This window comes from Medicago truncatula, chromosome 8, assembly GCF_003473485.1.
Source record: "Medicago truncatula cultivar Jemalong A17 chromosome 8, MtrunA17r5.0-ANR, whole genome shotgun sequence".
NCBI lineage: Eukaryota > Viridiplantae > Streptophyta > Magnoliopsida > Fabales > Fabaceae > Medicago > Medicago truncatula.
Window position 1 is genome coordinate 43,923,190 of NC_053049.1, and position 16,664 is coordinate 43,939,853.

The following is a 16,664-nucleotide window of genomic DNA, read 5'->3' on the forward strand; positions in this document are numbered from 1 at the left end:
TTAGGTGGTAAAAAATATACCCGTTAATATGAATGGTATAAAATGGAAAAACTTGATCCACACAACACAAGTCAACATTTCCCGCCCTGTATGTCTGTATGTATGTTATCCTGTTTCCTAGCTGCTTCCAACACTTTTCCAGCAAACAAGTCAAACTTCATCTTTAAATTTGCTTCATATTAATTATAAGTGTGCAATGCAATGCAATGATTCCATCTGTGTATGTATTGTCTGCATGTAGCAGTTGACATTCAAGTAGAGTAATGGCACAATCACCAAGTGTTTCTGGTTTTGAAGCTGCCCAGAAAGCAATAAACATACTTGGGTTGGGTTTTGATTTAACACAAGATATCAACTTTGACAACTGTAAGACTGGTTCACGGTTGATCCTCATCGATAAAGAACAGTGCCGTCGTTTGGAGATTCCGGGAGGGGTTTCAATTCCAGATGTTTCAAATTCTATCAGATGTGTTGGAGGAGAATCTATTAGAATCAATTCAGATGTTCTCTCCCTGCAACAGGTTTGTTTCTACTTTCCACAAAAATGGGACTGAGCACAACTAAAGATACCATCATACGAAGTGGTAGGTTGCCAAGAAAAACCTACAATTACCGCCGCTAAGTATAATTAACACTTTTAAGATCATGTCTTTAATGTGTTGTTTCAGATGTTACAACATTTCAACCATGAAATGCGCCTGGATGGAAAAACTGCATCCGGTCACTTTTGTGCTTCATTTGGGTTGCATTTTCACGGTACAAAAGAATTGGATTCAATCATCCATCTTGCTTATGATGGTTGGTTCATCAAACGCTATGCTGTTGAATTAGAAAAGTATCATGGTCAACTCCATGATCATGTCAAAGAAGTTGTGCCATCATTATGGGACGCTGGGGCCTTGACAAGGTTAGGCTCCTAAATACTCAAGTAACAACTCATCCTAACAGTAAACCAAGTTTATATACATATGCAAGTTGTTATTCTTTTTCTGTCAATTTCAACCTATTATATTCTTTACCAGTTATAATGAATGAAAACAACTTCGTTAATCCCCTCCCCCTAATTTCATTCAAATTTGTATTATGCATTGCTCTTCATTAATTATTTGATTGTGATGATTGGATGTCATTAGGTGAAACTATTGACAATCTATATTTGTAACTTCACAATGATAAAGTAATTTATGCTGATTCGTGCTAGGTTCATTGAACGTTTCGGAACTCATGTCATAGTTGGGGTGAGCATGGGAGGAAAGGATGTGCTATACGTTAGACAAGATGATACATCAAATCACCATGATCCAGCTAGTATTCAAAAACTTTTGACAGAAACAGCTAACATGAAGTTTATGGATTCTGCAAATAATCATTGCTTGGCTTCTCAAAACTTGAGTAACAAAAAAAAGGTACCGAACATTTTTTATTTTGACTTTGCGCATGTTTTACTTGGTTTAATTCTAAGGCAAGACTTTTAGAAAACCCTTCCCCTCCATTCCCCCACAAAACATAAAAACCTGGGTATGCATGTTCTTTGCATACGTATAAGTAACATAAAGTTGTTATTTCCTTAAAAAGTTGTTTTCGGCAATATACTTTTTAAAATTGAAATGTTAAGATCAGTTTCTTTTTCTTGGTTATTAACATCCCTGTAATTGATTGAGTTAATTTACTAGTTAAAGTTTTACCATGCTGAGCTCATGTATTTTAAGGTGTGAAGTTGGAGATAAATTTCAAATCATTTCTGTTTTACATGGTTTTTTAGGAAAATGTTTTAAGTTAGTGTTCATCAAACGAGTACCTACATGCTTGTTAAAACAAATGCAAATTAAATTTCTTATTTGCATATATTATGTATCTTGCATTACATCTGGAATATTTCACCCCAGTATGGATATTTTCTTCTAAGAATGATTATTCATTTTATGCACTTTCATTTGTGCACATAGTTGAACCTTCCTTTAGTTCCATTTTATGCTCAATATAATAAACATAAATTGTTATGTTTATCTTAATATCTGTATTGCAGAATATTTTTGAGATACACATTAGGAGGGGTGGAAGCAGTCAAAATATGAACCATAGTGAATGGTTGGATACTATTGACTCAGAACCTGACATCATATCAATGCATCTTCTCCCTCTGACAACCCTTTTGTCAGGTATCCCGGGATATGGATTTGCTGCCCGTGCAATAAACCTCTATCTTCAATGTAAGTAATAATTCTATTTGATTTGTTTTGTTCTATGCTCTTCTATTGCAAAGCTGAAAGAGCTTTAAGAAAAATAATAATCTCTCACTGAAACTGATTTAGCTGAACTTGCAAACAAATTGTGACTACTGAAACAGACAAACCTCCAATTGAAGATCTCCTTCAATTTTTAGAGTTTCAACTACCAAGAGTATGGGCCCCTATACATGGCAAGATACATCTTGATTATAACTGGAAGCATCAAGTGAACCAGTCCTCGCTACGATTTAGTATCTTGGGTCCTAAGCTTTACATAAATACAAATCTAGTAAGTTTTCCAGCTTGTATTTCTTATGTTTTTTGAGTTGGTGTTTCCCATGCTTTCAATGTGCTGGTAAACTGTGAGGCTCCAAAGATGTAACCTTTTAGTTACTAATAAAGAGAAGGCGTTAGTTGTTTCCTTGCATTAGTTGTTGAATCTCTAAGTAGGGATGGGTTGGCATAGCACAAGTTACTACTAGAGATCCATTAACGTCAAGGACCAAAAGTGTGAATTTCAAATATTTAAAAGATGAAAATGTGAACAATAGTAAATTACTTCTTGATTTAAGGAATTAACTTCTGTACTCTGTCCTATAAAAGGAGCACTCTTTAATTAGAATAAATACACTCTGGGTTGCTAAGAATTTCTAAATTGCATTAGCTTCTTTTTTTCTTGATGACAGGTAGATGTAGGCATTAGGCCAGTAACTGGCCTTAGATTACAATTGGAAGGGAAAAGAAGCAACCGGTTGGCCATTAATCTGCAGCATCTGGTTTCTCTACCCAAGTCCTTACCACTAGCAGACAATGCACCTGCTTATTCGTCTTGTGACTCGTATAGCTGCAAGTACCACAAGAAACTGAAATGGAACTGCTTTTCATATGTTTGTACTGCTCCGATTGAATCAGATGATAGTCTTTCCATTGTCACAGGAGCTCAGTTACAAGTTGAAAAGAAATGTCTCCTTTTACGGCTGCACTTTTCCAAAGTTATTGGTGCTACCCTTCAGAAGCCACCTGAGTGGGACCAACCCTCCAATCTTGGCAAGTCCAAAGAGGGATATATGGATTATCCAATTCCTGGTGAGGAGACTGTTCATCCTCTTTTATATTCTGGTGCCCTCTCTAGACCAGTGCGAACACCTAAGCTTCAAAGGTATGTGGACAGAATGGAAAGGATCAGGGGACCAAAAAACACTCCAGGATATTGGGCTGTGTCCGGAGCAAAGCTTTATGTACACAATGGAAAAATATATCTCCTTGTTAAGTATTCACTATTGAGCTTTGGTACAGTCTGAGATCAAAACTACTTAACAGTGCTTTAGTGATCGGTTGGCCTCCTTTCGATGTTTGTTGTGTGGCTCACTGCCTGAAGAGTTTGCTGGATTTGGTGATGCTTTACGCCTGAAGCTGTAATAGTTTTTATTGACACCCTTTAACATGTGTACGATTGAATGTTTGACAGCCGTGTGGTAAAAACTAAGGTCGCGCGTATCCTTATTGGTACCCATAAAATTCTGCATATAATTACTCGTTGTACTCATTAAGGAGATAGTTACCCCACAGTGATAGTAAATTACTCGTTGTACTCATTCAGGAGATAGTTACCCCACAGTGATAGTTTTACACTTTTACTACATCTAATTGCTTCTTTCTACCCGCGTGTAAATATGACAAAAATATGACAAGACTGTAAAATATGATTGCATGACCATATTAAATATGTTAACGCAGAATGAATATTTTTTTTTATTTTATTGAAGGGAACACAGAATGAATAAGTTATAAAATTCATTAAAAAATGAATCTAATAAAAACAAATCTAATGCCTTTTTTAACCTTTATTATTATTTGTATATGAAAGACCTAAACCCGAATCACTTTAACTGGATATTTTCAGCTGGATAAACCTCTTTTGTTTGATTTATCCTTTTTGATTTCTGCGTTGAGTTTTTCTGACCCTTCTCTTTGTTTTTATGACTTGATGTTTTACTTGGTTGTGCAACTTTTTCTCCAACATTCCTCCTGCAAAACAAAATATAAAAATTCAAATGGATGAAGTATGGACTAACAAAAGCAGCATTATCTGACAGCCTAAAAAATAGGTCTAAGCTCTGCACAAACCTTAGATGCAAAAACATGAATAATAAACCAGCGGCGGCGGCACCACCCATGACTGTTATTAACAGTTGCTTCTTTTTGGGTTTTAATTTTGGTATTTCTACACTGCCTCCTTCTGTTTCTAAAGAGTGCACGCTCTCATCTTCTAGTTTTACTTCCTACATAACGAAATTGCAAGACAGATTCAATTTGCATACAGAAATGAGTTAACATAAGCATTCCTGATAAAGGATCAGAAGTCTACACTTACATTAATACGCACCATGTCAGCATGTTCTGGATGGTAAATGTGATCCTCGTAGTATTGACATGCCTGATGAGCATCATTGCATTCAAGTTTTGAGCTTTGATTTGTTTTGCCACATCCAATGTGAGACACATCATCACAGTTAGTAAGAGCTACAGCATCATTGGTTATCATATCTAGTATTCTCTGACCTCCATCGTCAATGTCTTGAGCTGTAATACCTTCATCACAGGAACCGTTAGTATCGTCATCTTGAGTGAGACATCTTTCACATTTTTCTACACCTAGAGCATCAGATGCAAGATCCAAACAACCATTGTTTAGTTTACCGTCACTGCCCAACTTAATAGCAGCTGCTCTAACTACACCTTCCATGTTTGGCACACAGGACAACATAACCTTAGACATCAAGACTTTGGAATCCTTTTGTTTACAAGGTGTATTTTCCTTTTGAGAGCCATCTTCCAAAAAATATGAGGAACTTTGGCTATCTTTCACAGTATTTGATGTCGTAGCACATTTTCCTTTCTGATCCCATTTACAAAACTCAGGCAAATAATAAGAGTGACAGGACAGAAGCTCCCCGGGTTGGTTGCAACTAGCATTATCCAAGCACCTCGAATCAACTTGAGACTCCATGCCTTCATCTGCTAGAGACTTTTCCAGTATAGTTGAACTGATTTCATTGCAATGAGATGCATCTCTATCTGATGAGTTAGTATTGCAGAAGTGGCAGTCAGGAGAGTATAATGAATGCTCGATTTCCTCAAATTTATTTGCAGAATATGAATTTCTTGCACAGGAAGTGATACCGTATGCCAATTCCTTGCATTTTATGTCTTGAGCTTCATATTCTTTTATCTTGTCCCGTTGATCATTTTTGTCATTGTGCGATTTAAAGGACTCAATGTTCTGGACATTGTTCTCTGCATCAAATAGATCTCCTAAGTTCAGTGGTTCCCTTGTCGAACAGCTCATGCCAGCTACTTGAAGAACCTCCATATTATCAGAAAGATCAAAACATCTACCACTTTCAATAGACTGTGGAGTTTGGTTTGAACCGTGAGAGCTAGCACTTTTATGTACATTTGGTTTACTATTTACTTCCCCAATCATATCAGAGCCCCTTTTGTTTTTTGCATACGATGCAGCATCTATAATTGATGTTTTGTCATTCGTACTCATATGAGTCCAGATGACAGAAGCATTGTTTCTTGATAAAACATGATCAAAGAAATCAAAGTCTGTGGTCCTACTTTCTTGGACTTGCTCTACTCTAGTATCTAAAGGAGATGTCATACCAATCAGCTTGTAATCATGTTCATGCTCTACATTGTATTCCGAAGATTCCTCTACATTATATTCTGAAGATTCCATTGAGGATAAGATTTCCAACTCGTCATTAGAATTCTCATTTCTCTGTTGATTTTGAATATCCAATTGATCTAAATCTTCGGACACAAAATCACTTTCACCCGTTAGAAACGGTATATTGTAGTTTATCTCTGACTTGTAATCATACAAGTCATCAGCAGGTAAATCATATAATTGAGGAAATGGATGCATGATATCTCTGTCACTATCAGGGTCTGAATATGTCAAGTAGTCTCTATTGGAGCTTGTAAATGAGTAGCCCTACATAAGCAGAAGCATAAAGCTTTTTAGATATAAAAGTTGCAAAATGATTTGGTAGAGGCATGCACAAGGTACAGATGACATTTACATAGCAATTTATTTACATTTAATTTTGGGTTATATTGGAGTTAAAAACATTTGTTGGAATATAACCTCCTACATCATCATAACATTCGAGTCTTAAAGAATTAGATAAGTGACAATTGAGTTACAATTTAATGTTTCTTTAAATTGGTTAGTGAACTCAAGGACAGACCTGATTAGATTTCCGTCTCGAAGGGTTCTGTAAGTGATGATTAGAAGAATCTGCAAGGATGCTTTGAGACAGTTCTATGCTTCTGCGGATGCATCTAACCATATCCTTGGGCATGGCTACCATACATGTCACAATATCAAAATCTGGAACCTGTCACCACATTATATTAATTAGATAAAACTACAGAACAAAATATAAGGTCAGGTAAATTAAGATTATGAGGAATGTCATGAAACTTCCTTACATTTACATTCATAGACCTTGATTTTTTTGAGAATGAGCGAATACATATACAAACTCTTCGAGTATTTTTTCTCTCAACTACATCTGATGGAGTGAACAGATCAACTCCAGTCAACCCTAAGATTTTGCAAATCTACACATCAAAAGAAACTGTAATTATTTAGATATCTAATTAATAATACCTGCAAAACTTGAAAATATAAAGTATAAACAAACACAAAAATATGTTTCAGAGTTTGCCTTTCTTGTATTCATATGTCTACCATCCAGAGAAGTTCTCAAAAAGTCATTATCAGTAATTCAGTATAACACATCATAGATTTCAAACTAACATAGATATGATTTAATGGTCAATAATAATTTACCTTCAGAAATGAATCAACATTAGAATAAGGCCTATACATCCCACTGTTCCTCCTAGAAGCAAATGGGTGACTTTTGTATGATTTTATGTGCCTAAGCTCCATATGCTTTTCCAACAGCAATTTCCACATCACTTTTGACACTTCAAACCTACAAACCGATTGAATTGTAATAAGATTCAAAGCAATGTACAAGCTTAATTTTTGTCTAATGCCTTTTGGGGTTAAATTCTAATCAGAACAAGAAAGGAGTTTTACCCCTTAATTTCTTTCATGAGGAAGTGATCTGAATCATGTTGTAGAACTATAACGTAATAATTATTTTTACCCTGATGGATGTTACGTTCTTAAAAACCTGAATCGCAGTAAAAATTTGAGCCCTAAATATTGAGAATGAGAACAGGATACTTGCTAGCTTTTCTACTAATCAGTCAACATTTTTCTACTAATCAGTCAACCTAAATGCAAAATAGTATACACTTTTCTAAAAATTTGAGCAAGCGTACATTTTGCATTTAAGCAATTATCAAATCAATTTTTCGTGTGGACATCCGTACTATGCCTATGAGTATACTTTAAATCCACACTTAAAATACTATATGTAAACACAATCCTGCCCATAAATGGAAAGCGAAGATAACTATATGTCTATAAATATCTATAAAAAGTAAAAAGAGCAGATAGATACTTACAGCAATTCTCCATCAGCAAGTAATTCTGATATAATGAGTTGGTCATCTAATCTTATCTGCAATACTTCTCCTAGCCATATTCTCGTTTGAGTCTGTAAATTAATGAGAAAACAAAATTGCTAGTATAATGAACAAATGACCTCAAAAGAATAAACGTATGGTGATAATAATAGTGAGTGAAATGAAGAGATGAGAGTGATGATTGATTAACTAACCTGCAAGAATGCATCGTCGAGTTCACGGAAGCTGGATTCAGCAGAGGAGGAGGATTCCTCCACTTCACAAACCATAACTATGTGAAAAGAAAGACACAATAATCTCAAGCATATACTACTACATACATGTCTTCTTCTATATATTACGTACCTAGGATGTGGTTACATAAGACACAGTGAGGATTCTGCCTCTCTTTTTGTGTCCTATTGTATTGGTAGTTGTCAGTTACAATACATATTTGAAACACACTCAGTGGTCATCATATGAATCTCGATTATTAACGCTTTCCATTCTCATTGTCTTTTTAGTCTCATTCCTTTATTTTTTTACTCAAAAAACAAGTTTGACCAAATAGTAAAAATAAATATACTCTTAATTATGGAAAGAACTTATGAGTTATGACTATGTATAAAAAAAATAGGTATAAGAAACAATTTTTACAAATTGTTTTTTATTTTCTTGACTGCCTTTTTACTATTTTTCTGTTGACTTAAATTACGATTAATTATTATCATCGTGATCCTGGATAAATGGCATATTTTGAGGAATTAGTATTGTTCTAGATGAACGCCAACTCCATGGTATTGGTCCTATGAAACGATCTAGTCAACATTCCTTTTTTTATTTAAAATGAATTATTGTGTCTTTCATTTCTGATGCATGCATTCATTAATTAATTCTCAAGTTATTTTAATATGCGTATCATATTCATAAAATATGGTATGTATGGCATTGAAGGTAAGAACGTGGTTACGATGAAAGAAATCAGGCATAGCTTTCAATTTCATACCCCACACCATATCTTGCGCTAATTGCGTTACGTGTACCTTCCATACGCACATCCCTAATTCTTGTCCCTTTTGTATTTTTAACCTTTCAGGGTATTAAGTGTTGGAAATTATATTGCTAGTTGTAATATTTTTTAAAAAAGTGTTAAGTAATAATCATTTAAAATTCTTCCTGTCAAATTCATTTAGAATTCTTGTACCAAAAAAACATTCATTTAATATTCCAGGAAATTTTCTTTACAAATTCAATTGATGATGATTAAGACTACCCTCTCATATATTCCAATACTTTTATGTAATTAGACGTCGATTTTTAGTTCCGCCTAGTTTGTCTTTCACATAAGCAGCAGATAACTCCCAAACCCTCCGTCCCAAAGGTATATATTAAGAGTAAAAATAAAATTTTAGAGGCCTAAAAAGAAATTCCACAAAAAGGAAAAACAAAAACAAAAAAACAAGACTAATCTGTGTTGCTTGGCCCAACTAGTTCAGGCCCCATTACAACATCAAACAAGCCCAAACTTGGGTTCATTTGATCTGGAAAAAAAAATAAAAAAAATAAGGTATGATAAGATGAAAATATGAGTTTCTTTTTTCACCGCAAGCTTCTCGCGCGCTCTATTTCATGGAGTGTTTGTGGAGGGTATTTGAACATTTTTTCACGTTTTAGAATATACAGTCCAAAATATAGGACAGATGATAAGCTTGGAGGATGGAAAAAGAAACTCTAAAAACCTTTGTTCAATGTTATATTTAAAGGGACCGGACAAAACTTCAAAATCTTACAAAGTTTATTAATTATTCTCCCTCTAATTAGAGTTTTTATAGTTGCACTTCTCCTGAAATAGTTTTGAGGGTAATGTATTGTAAAGGATGATGAGAGAATTCTATGTATGGTCTTGGTTCAACACAAAAGGACACTTGGAAGCTTAAAATCAGCATGGAGAAAGAACACACAAGATAAGAGAGTTGAGATGAGAGAGAATGCAAAAGTATTGGATGTTAATTAACACTATTCAATAAGATGAATAGAACCTAAGTTGCTTGCACACAATACACAGCTCCTAGAACATGATCACACAAAAAAAGGATAATAGTTGATTCCGAAGCAACAAAAAACGAAACGCATGAGATGTAATCTGTGGATTACACCGCAGAACACATAAATTCTTGCTATTCTTATGAAATTACTCTCTTAACATTTAACAATAACCCCCCACACACACACACAAAAAAAAAAAAAAAAAAAAAAAAAAACAAATTCGAGTAGGCATAGAACAATGACGTTACTTACATATTTGAATTTGAATTGAGCTTTAAGTTTACCATAATTATTGTGTGTCATTGTAATAAAATTACAATTTAAAACTTTAACAAAATTATAGTATCAACGTAGTTTTTCCGAAACTTATTGTGATTCCAAACATGCCCATAATACCCTTTATTTACCAACACAAATCTACTTGTATATTACAATTATTTTTTGGTCTGTGGGCCTTTCATGTTTCAAATCTCCAGTTTTTTCTTCTGGAATACGGCTTGGTGATCAGTGAAGGTGAGACTTCTCTAACAAGTTCTATCACTTTGTCTTTTTCTTAATATTAAAATGTTGAAGGCATAACATATGCATAAATACCTATCAGATGCCACATTGGTCCACACATAACATAGGTCCACATTTGACGTGTTAGCTTCGTCATTTTGTCAGCTACTTGGTCTTGGCATTGTTCAAAAGAAGGAAAAAAAGGGACAAAATAGATAGGGAGTTTTCCACCTTTTTTTCAAACTTGGTTTCATGGTTTATACAATGACAGGAGAGACAAAAATAAACAAATAAAACAACCAAACACTACCTCTTTCATTCCTGTGCCTTTCTCTTCTTTTTATGGCATATATACTCACTGCAAAAGTGGAAGAAAAAATAAAAAGAAGTTTGAAAAGCACATTAGAGAGATATTGAGGGACAAACTTGGGTCCCCTATGTCAACTTTTTCTTTCTTGTTCAACAGCTAAACCATTTTTTTTTTATTTCTCCAACAGAAACACATGTTCAATTCAATTCTGTTATCAAAACTAACTCTCTCACTACATTTATATCCCTAATCAATTTGAATCTTCATTCCATACCCTATACCCCTTTTCTCCACACCCCACAATTGATTCATATGCACAACATAAGCAATTAAAAGGAAAAACTAATCATGCCGTGTGATTTTTATATGCATAAGCTATTGTGACAACCACTCCCCACTACAAAAGGGAAAAAACATTGACATAAGTGGTGTCTCGATTTTTCTCCCCCCACCCATATTATAATACTTGAAATGGCTATAAGAAAAATTTAGCCATCAACAACCACTATATACTAATCTAATGGATTTAATTTGATGCCAATGACCTATGTTTGGAACATTTTCTTTCTTGCATAGGTCCCGTTGATTTTTGTCCAAACATGTGTCTGTGTCATTTGTCTTCAACAAAGATTCTGTGTATGAAATCCCTAAACCTTTTGGAGTATAGTTTTGGACCAACGGCTGAGATGGAAGTAGAATCCACTTGTAGTGACTTGTACGCATGTTCTATCCTTTTGCTAATATCATAGTCTTGGAGAATGTCAATGATACCAAAGTAGAGGATCACATCAGAGATCTCACTACTACTCTCTGAACAAGGAGTAGAATTGTTGCTACTTCCACTACACACCCTCACAGCTCTGGCAGGCATGTTCATTCCTAGCCGGATTAAGGGTCCCCTGAAATATCAAGATTCAGGGTTATGGATATGTATAACTTGGATCTAAATTACTAATTACATCCTAATTGCAGTAAAATCAATTTTTTACCCCTATGAAACTCACAAATTATCATTTTGGTTTTCATATTTTTATTCTAGAAAAATACAAAAATTGTTAAGTTTCCCCCAAGTTTCAAGTCATAGAAAACATCACTGATCCATCAAATCCCAGTCAGCTACCGTTTGGCCTTACCAAATCAAAATGACCCCACTAGCATTTGTATCAAAATGTCAACACAACAACATAGTCCAGTTATGTGAGGACAACTTGAAGTCATTTTAGGTGCATCTCTATGCTCAAACATAGGGATCATATTTTTAAAAATAGCTCAATAAGTCATAGTAGATAGAAAGGACTAGTGAATGCCAAATATAGCACTGATTCATCACTACACACTGATTTGTTTGTTCAAGACCATGACCTCTTGGCACTTTGTGTGGGCATGACATGGGCCATAGTGACATTTCAAAACAGAAAAAGCAGTTCAGCCTCTCTGTTTGTCTTTAGACCCGGGTCCATACGCAATAAACTGCAAGGGTGTGGAACATGCATAGAAGTGAAAAGCAATTGCCACCAACAGAAGCAAACAAGATATTGGTGTTAAAGACAAAAATACTACCCCCCCTCTCTAAATCATCTCAGTAGTGGCAACCTATGTGGCACACCAAGGCATGTGATTATATCCAATTACTTCAATATCTCGAAGTATTACCAATTTCAACATGTCAGTGTCACTGTCGTGACTGGTGCCTATGTTTTTGTGCTTCATAGCTGGTAACGTTTTGTAAGTAACAGCCGGTGTGTGAATGAAAGAATCCAGATTGTCCTATTCGACTGTACTTGTACAATGAAATACTTGCTAGGTTTGAATTTACATTAAAATTGCACAAGCCAGAAACTAAAACAAGTGGATCAAGATTTCTAAATCTCAAAATTTGTCTTCTATTGAATATCGGTGAATGAAAAGTGCAAGGAGATTGAAAATAAGCTTAAATAAAAATAAAAGGGAAAAGAGCATACCGGGGCATGTGCATCTCATCATCATGCATGTCTCTCTTGCCTGCTAAATTCATAATCCATGAGATTTTATATCCCTTGAGGATTTCAGCATTTGAAAAGAGAAAAAAACACATAAGATGGAAATGAGGTAAATACCTGACTGCATATCACGCGGTGAACTTTCCATTTCATCAACTGAGTAATCATCGCGGAAATGAAGGCCAATTAAAAGACTGTAATCCATGATTCCCTCAGCTTCTAGAAACTCACAGTCTCTATCAAGTTGCCTGAGCATAATTCATTGCACACAATGCCAAGTCCATCAGAACAGCATGAAAAATGATTAAAAAAAAAAGTAAGAAAAAATGTTCAACTTGGTAACATACCGTTTAAGCTCTTGAAACCAAGACTGCTCTAGGCGAAAGACAAAATCAAGATCAAGGTCTTTGAGAGTGGTCGTCTCATTGATTTCCTCCCGGGGTTTATCGGTGATTCGACCATGAGAAGAACCTTTGAGATCAAACCTTTTATGGATTCGATACTCCGAACAAAACACATTGCCCATCACAATAAACCGAATCTGTTTTTTAACAACGCATTACAACTTTCATTACATTTAGACAACGATTAGAATGGTAAATTGCTTAAACAGCAGCATAACTCTATGAATTCAAATATCAAACCATACCTTTTGACCTCCAACAGGTTTGATACAATGTGCCCCTAAGAATGCAGTTACCAAAGAGTTCTTGTATTGACAAACATGTTGGTAGTAACGTGGAAGCATTCTGATAAGCACCTGACAGACGCCAACTAACTATGTGAATACAATGTTCAAAATTCATTTATCTCTAAAATAATGAATGCGCAGGAGACCAAAAACAAAACAACAAACCTTGACTTCAGATTTCTTCACCGTTTTGATTATGAAACGGTCGTCTTGAGTGAGGTAAAAGATGCTTCCACTTTTGCCAGGAGAAGACATCTCTCTGAGTGAATCATTTCCACAAATAGCATGCATGTAATCCGCAGGATCTATGGCAAATAATTCCCTTAGATGTCTAAATATATCCAACCAACCCACCAAGAAAAGAGCAACAACCAAGATATTGTCACAGTTAGTATAGAAAATACACAAACAACCTTTCTTCACTTGGAAATAAAAAATAACCAGAAATTTAAGCATCAATAAAAAAAATTAAAGAAAATTGTTAGCACCTGAACACCATGGGACAATAGTCTTTCCACCTGAAGTCCACTGATTGATGTTGAGGTGCAAACTTGGATCCTTCCATTGGCAATCTAGTCCAGAATTTCTCCTTGGGATCAAAATCCCCTCCTCTAAGCTCTCTCACAACAGGAGCATACTTGCCAACAGTGTATCTATAGGCAACAAAACAAAACATCTAAACATCAACATGTCCTATTATTATGATTACAATATTTAACAAACAAGGTAGCATCTACATTTCAGATAGATGGTGTGTCTGGTGTCAAACATGATACCGACACATCTGATTACATTCAATTAGTTTCGTTTTGCTAAATTATTACCAATTATTATCAGTATCTATGTGTGACAATGGTGTCCAGTGTCTGTGTATGTGCTTCATAGCTAACAAAAACCAAAGCAAGTAAAAAAGCAAATACCTAATACCCAGTTGGAGATTAAGCATAAGATCATAATTCTTATGCCCCTTAGACACAATTTGACCAGGCTTTTTAACCTCGCCACCATCAAGAGACCAAGAAGGACTCTTGTACAGCAAACCACAACTACTATCACCACTACTATTTTCAGATTCACTACTACCATCTTTGTAAAACACAGAAGCATCGACATTATCAACAATCTCACAAGTAATATCACCAGCTTCACCATCAAGCTCCCAAATACAAATCCTTGGAAAACCAACAACACCCTTTGAACCGTCCATCTCACATCTCTTCTGTTTTACTTCATTCCCCTCAAAATCCTCACCACACCAAGTAAAAACACCATTCCCTTTAAGAACCCCATTTTCCCAAAACCCTTCATAACGATTCCCATTAGCCCAAACCAAAACCCCTTTACCCCAGATAGCACCATTTTTCCATTCACCAACATACTCATTCCCGTTTTTCCACACATACCTTCCTTCACCATCTTGCAAGTTACACCTCCACCATCCTTCATACACATCACCATTACTATAACGTTTCTCACCGAACCCATTTTTTCTATCAGCTAGCCAGGTTCCTCTATACATATCACCATCAACACCGATGAATGAACCAAAACCTTCCATTCGACCGGAGATGAAATCACCTTCGTAGGTTGCTCCTGATGGCCAGGTGAATCTTCCTTTACCGTTTGGTTTTCCGTTTTTCCAGTCACCTCCGTATACACAGCCGTCTGACCAGATGTATTTTCCGGTGCCGTGAGGGGTGTTGTTATTTGATAAGGCTCCGGTGTAGGTGTCGCCGTTAGGGAGAGTAGATGGAGTTATGCGGTGTGAGCGGAGGAGGAGGGTGTTGGAAGGTGGTTTGTGGTGTTGATGAGGGAGAGTTTCTTGCATTGTTTGGGTGTTGTTGTTTAACGGCGGCGAGGAAGAATTGCCGGAGGAGAGTGAAGTGGTGGAGGAAGCATTTCAAGGGAAAATGAAGAGACACAAAAGAGAGAGAGAGAGAGAGAGAGAGAGAGAGAGAGAGAGAGAACAAGACAAAAGGACACGCACGGCTAGTGATGAATTGAAATGGGTTTGTGTGTGTTCGTATTGATTCATTCATTCAAGCCATGATGATGTTGATGATAATGTAGAAACAAATCTTACAATTCCACGTGTTTTCTCTTACCCTGCTCCTACGCCTACGTCTTAATGCTATCTCTGTTCCAACGCCACCCTATGATATGATGGAAACTTTATTACCAACTTCCAAACTTTATTTATGGAGGAGATCTACCATAAATCTTAACTATTACCAACTTCCTTATATTAGTGCTTAAGATCTCCATTTATTTATTTTTTTAACAAAATATTTCCACGTTTTTTTCTCAATTTATTTCCATTTGAGATTATCGATTTTCCCCCAACTCAATGTATAATGAGTTTTTATAAGAAATCTAATATAAGGACTTTTAAGTTAATTGTAATATTTTGGGTTAATAGGTCTTTACCCCTGTAATATAGGGCACTTTTGGTTTTGCCCCCTGTAAAAAAAAAAATTTAGATTCTGTCCTTGTAAAATGAAGATTCTTCAAGATTGCCCCCTGAGCCCTGTGACTCAGCAGAATCTATGATGTGGCATTTTTTTTTATTTTTCATTTTTTTTGGATCCCAAGTGTAAAAAATAATTTACATGTCATTTAAAATTAAAAAATCTATATTTTTTAAAAAACGAAAAATAATTTAAAAATCAGAAAAAAAAATAGAAATTTTTTTTCAAAAATTTAAAAAATTGAAATTTTTTTTTTTAAAATAAAGTTTCAGATTTTTTTTAAAATACTTCCTAATTCCAGATTCTTTTTAAAAATCTATTTTTTTAAAAAATCGAAAAAAATTTCAGATATTTTTAAAAATTCAGATTATTAAAAAAAAAATAAGTTCCAGGTTTTTGTTAAAATCAGAAAAAACATGCAGATTTTTTTAATTCAATTTTTAAAATAAAAAAAAATATTTTATATTTCAAAATCTTTATTCCAGAAATTTTATAAATTCTTTTTTGAAATTAAATAATTAGAAAAAAATTTAAATATTTTTTACAAATTCAAAAAAATTAAATAATACTTTTTTTTTCCCAAATTTTATAATTTTAATTTAATTCGGATTTTTTTTAAAATTTAGTATAATTTTTTTGGAAAATTTGGAAATATATTAAGTTCGAGAATGGAAACGGTATATCATATGGGTTTTCCTGTCATTGATGGGAAATATATTAAGTTAGCATTTAGAAAAAAATTCAAAAAATATATTCCTGAATTTTTACGAATTTATTTTTTATTTAAAAAAATAAAAATAAAATCATTTTTTTTTCTGAAATTAGGAAGTATTTTAAAAAAAAAAACTGGATTTTTTAAAAAAATTCAAAAACAAATCAGAA

At 34.6% G+C, this 16,664-nt stretch overlaps 3 protein-coding genes across 9 annotated transcripts; 1 reads left to right on the forward strand and 2 right to left on the reverse strand.

Moving 5' to 3' along the window:
• Positions 1-97: 97 nt before the first annotated feature.
• Positions 98-3,868, forward strand: LOC11427623 (MACPF domain-containing protein At4g24290). Of its 2 annotated transcripts, none has more exons than XM_003630349.4 (6): positions 98-521; positions 669-907; positions 1,202-1,406; positions 2,027-2,210; positions 2,348-2,517; positions 2,915-3,868. In XM_003630349.4, the coding sequence occupies exons 1-6, from the start codon at positions 264-266 to the stop codon at positions 3,527-3,529; spliced, it is 1,671 nt and encodes a 556-aa protein (XP_003630397.1). In that variant the 5' UTR covers positions 98-263; the 3' UTR covers positions 3,530-3,868. The 2 variants fall into 2 exon arrangements, with proteins under 2 accessions (XP_003630397.1, XP_024629229.1); XM_024773461.2 differs by having other exon boundaries at positions 443-584.
• Positions 3,869-3,962: 94 nt separating this feature from the next.
• On the reverse strand, positions 3,963-8,435 carry LOC11440055 (uncharacterized). Of its 3 annotated transcripts, XM_024773457.2 has the most exons (9): positions 8,154-8,422; positions 8,003-8,064; positions 7,788-7,879; positions 7,099-7,246; positions 6,735-6,866; positions 6,491-6,640; positions 4,603-6,234; positions 4,356-4,510; positions 3,963-4,256 (listed from the first exon to the last, which is right to left on the reverse strand). In XM_024773457.2, exons 4-9 carry the CDS (start codon positions 7,225-7,227, stop codon positions 4,109-4,111), a joined length of 2,346 nt encoding a protein of 781 aa, XP_024629225.1. In that variant the 5' UTR covers positions 7,228-7,246; positions 7,788-7,879; positions 8,003-8,064; positions 8,154-8,422; the 3' UTR covers positions 3,963-4,108. The 3 variants fall into 3 exon arrangements, with proteins under 3 accessions (XP_024629225.1, XP_013446918.1, XP_003630398.2); XM_013591464.3 differs by having other exon boundaries at positions 4,615-6,234; positions 8,003-8,435; XM_003630350.4 differs by having other exon boundaries at positions 8,003-8,424.
• Positions 8,436-10,130: 1,695 nt separating this feature from the next.
• LOC11436818 (phosphatidylinositol 4-phosphate 5-kinase 1) lies at positions 10,131-15,473 on the reverse strand. Of its 4 annotated transcripts, none has more exons than XM_024773459.2 (8): positions 14,235-15,473; positions 13,803-13,967; positions 13,480-13,645; positions 13,273-13,383; positions 12,971-13,164; positions 12,741-12,871; positions 12,606-12,648; positions 10,131-10,692 (listed from the first exon to the last, which is right to left on the reverse strand). In XM_024773459.2, exons 1-8 carry the CDS (start codon positions 15,140-15,142, stop codon positions 10,650-10,652), a joined length of 1,761 nt encoding a protein of 586 aa, XP_024629227.2. In that variant the 5' UTR covers positions 15,143-15,473; the 3' UTR covers positions 10,131-10,649. The 4 variants fall into 4 exon arrangements, with proteins under 4 accessions (XP_024629227.2, XP_013446919.2, XP_024629226.2 ...); XM_013591465.3 differs by having other exon boundaries at positions 10,133-10,692; positions 12,606-12,645; XM_024773458.2 differs by lacking the exon at positions 10,131-10,692 and adding an exon at positions 10,967-11,543.
• Between the last annotated feature and the right edge of the window lie 1,191 nt (positions 15,474-16,664).

Bases quoted from the DNA above. Each gene is read 5' to 3' on its own strand.
- LOC11427623 (XM_003630349.4), top strand. From the start codon at position 264: ATGGCACAATCACCAAGTGTTTCTGGTTTTGAAGCTGCCCAGAAAGCA. The intron at 522-668 runs GTTTGTTTCTAC...GTGTTGTTTCAG, and splicing joins ATGTTCTCTCCCTGCAACAG to ATGTTACAACATTTCAACCA. The intron at 2,518-2,914 runs GTAAGTTTTCCA...TCTTGATGACAG, and splicing joins TTTACATAAATACAAATCTA to GTAGATGTAGGCATTAGGCC.
- LOC11440055 (XM_003630350.4), bottom strand. From the start codon at position 8,077: ATGGTTTGTGAAGTGGAGGAATCCTCCTCCTCTGCTGAATCCAGCTTC. The intron at 6,867-7,098 runs GTAAATTATTAT...TTTGATGTGTAG, and splicing joins ATGTTGATTCATTTCTGAAG to ATTTGCAAAATCTTAGGGTT. The intron at 6,641-6,734 runs GTAAGGAAGTTT...ATGTGGTGACAG, and splicing joins CAAGGTCTATGAATGTAAAT to GTTCCAGATTTTGATATTGT.
- LOC11436818 (XM_024773458.2), bottom strand. From the start codon at position 15,142: ATGCAAGAAACTCTCCCTCATCAACACCACAAACCACCTTCCAACACC. The intron at 13,646-13,802 runs GTGCTAACAATT...GGATATATTTAG, and splicing joins TATTGTCCCATGGTGTTCAG to ACATCTAAGGGAATTATTTG. The intron at 13,165-13,272 runs GTATGGTTTGAT...GTTAAAAAACAG, and splicing joins AACCTGTTGGAGGTCAAAAG to ATTCGGTTTATTGTGATGGG.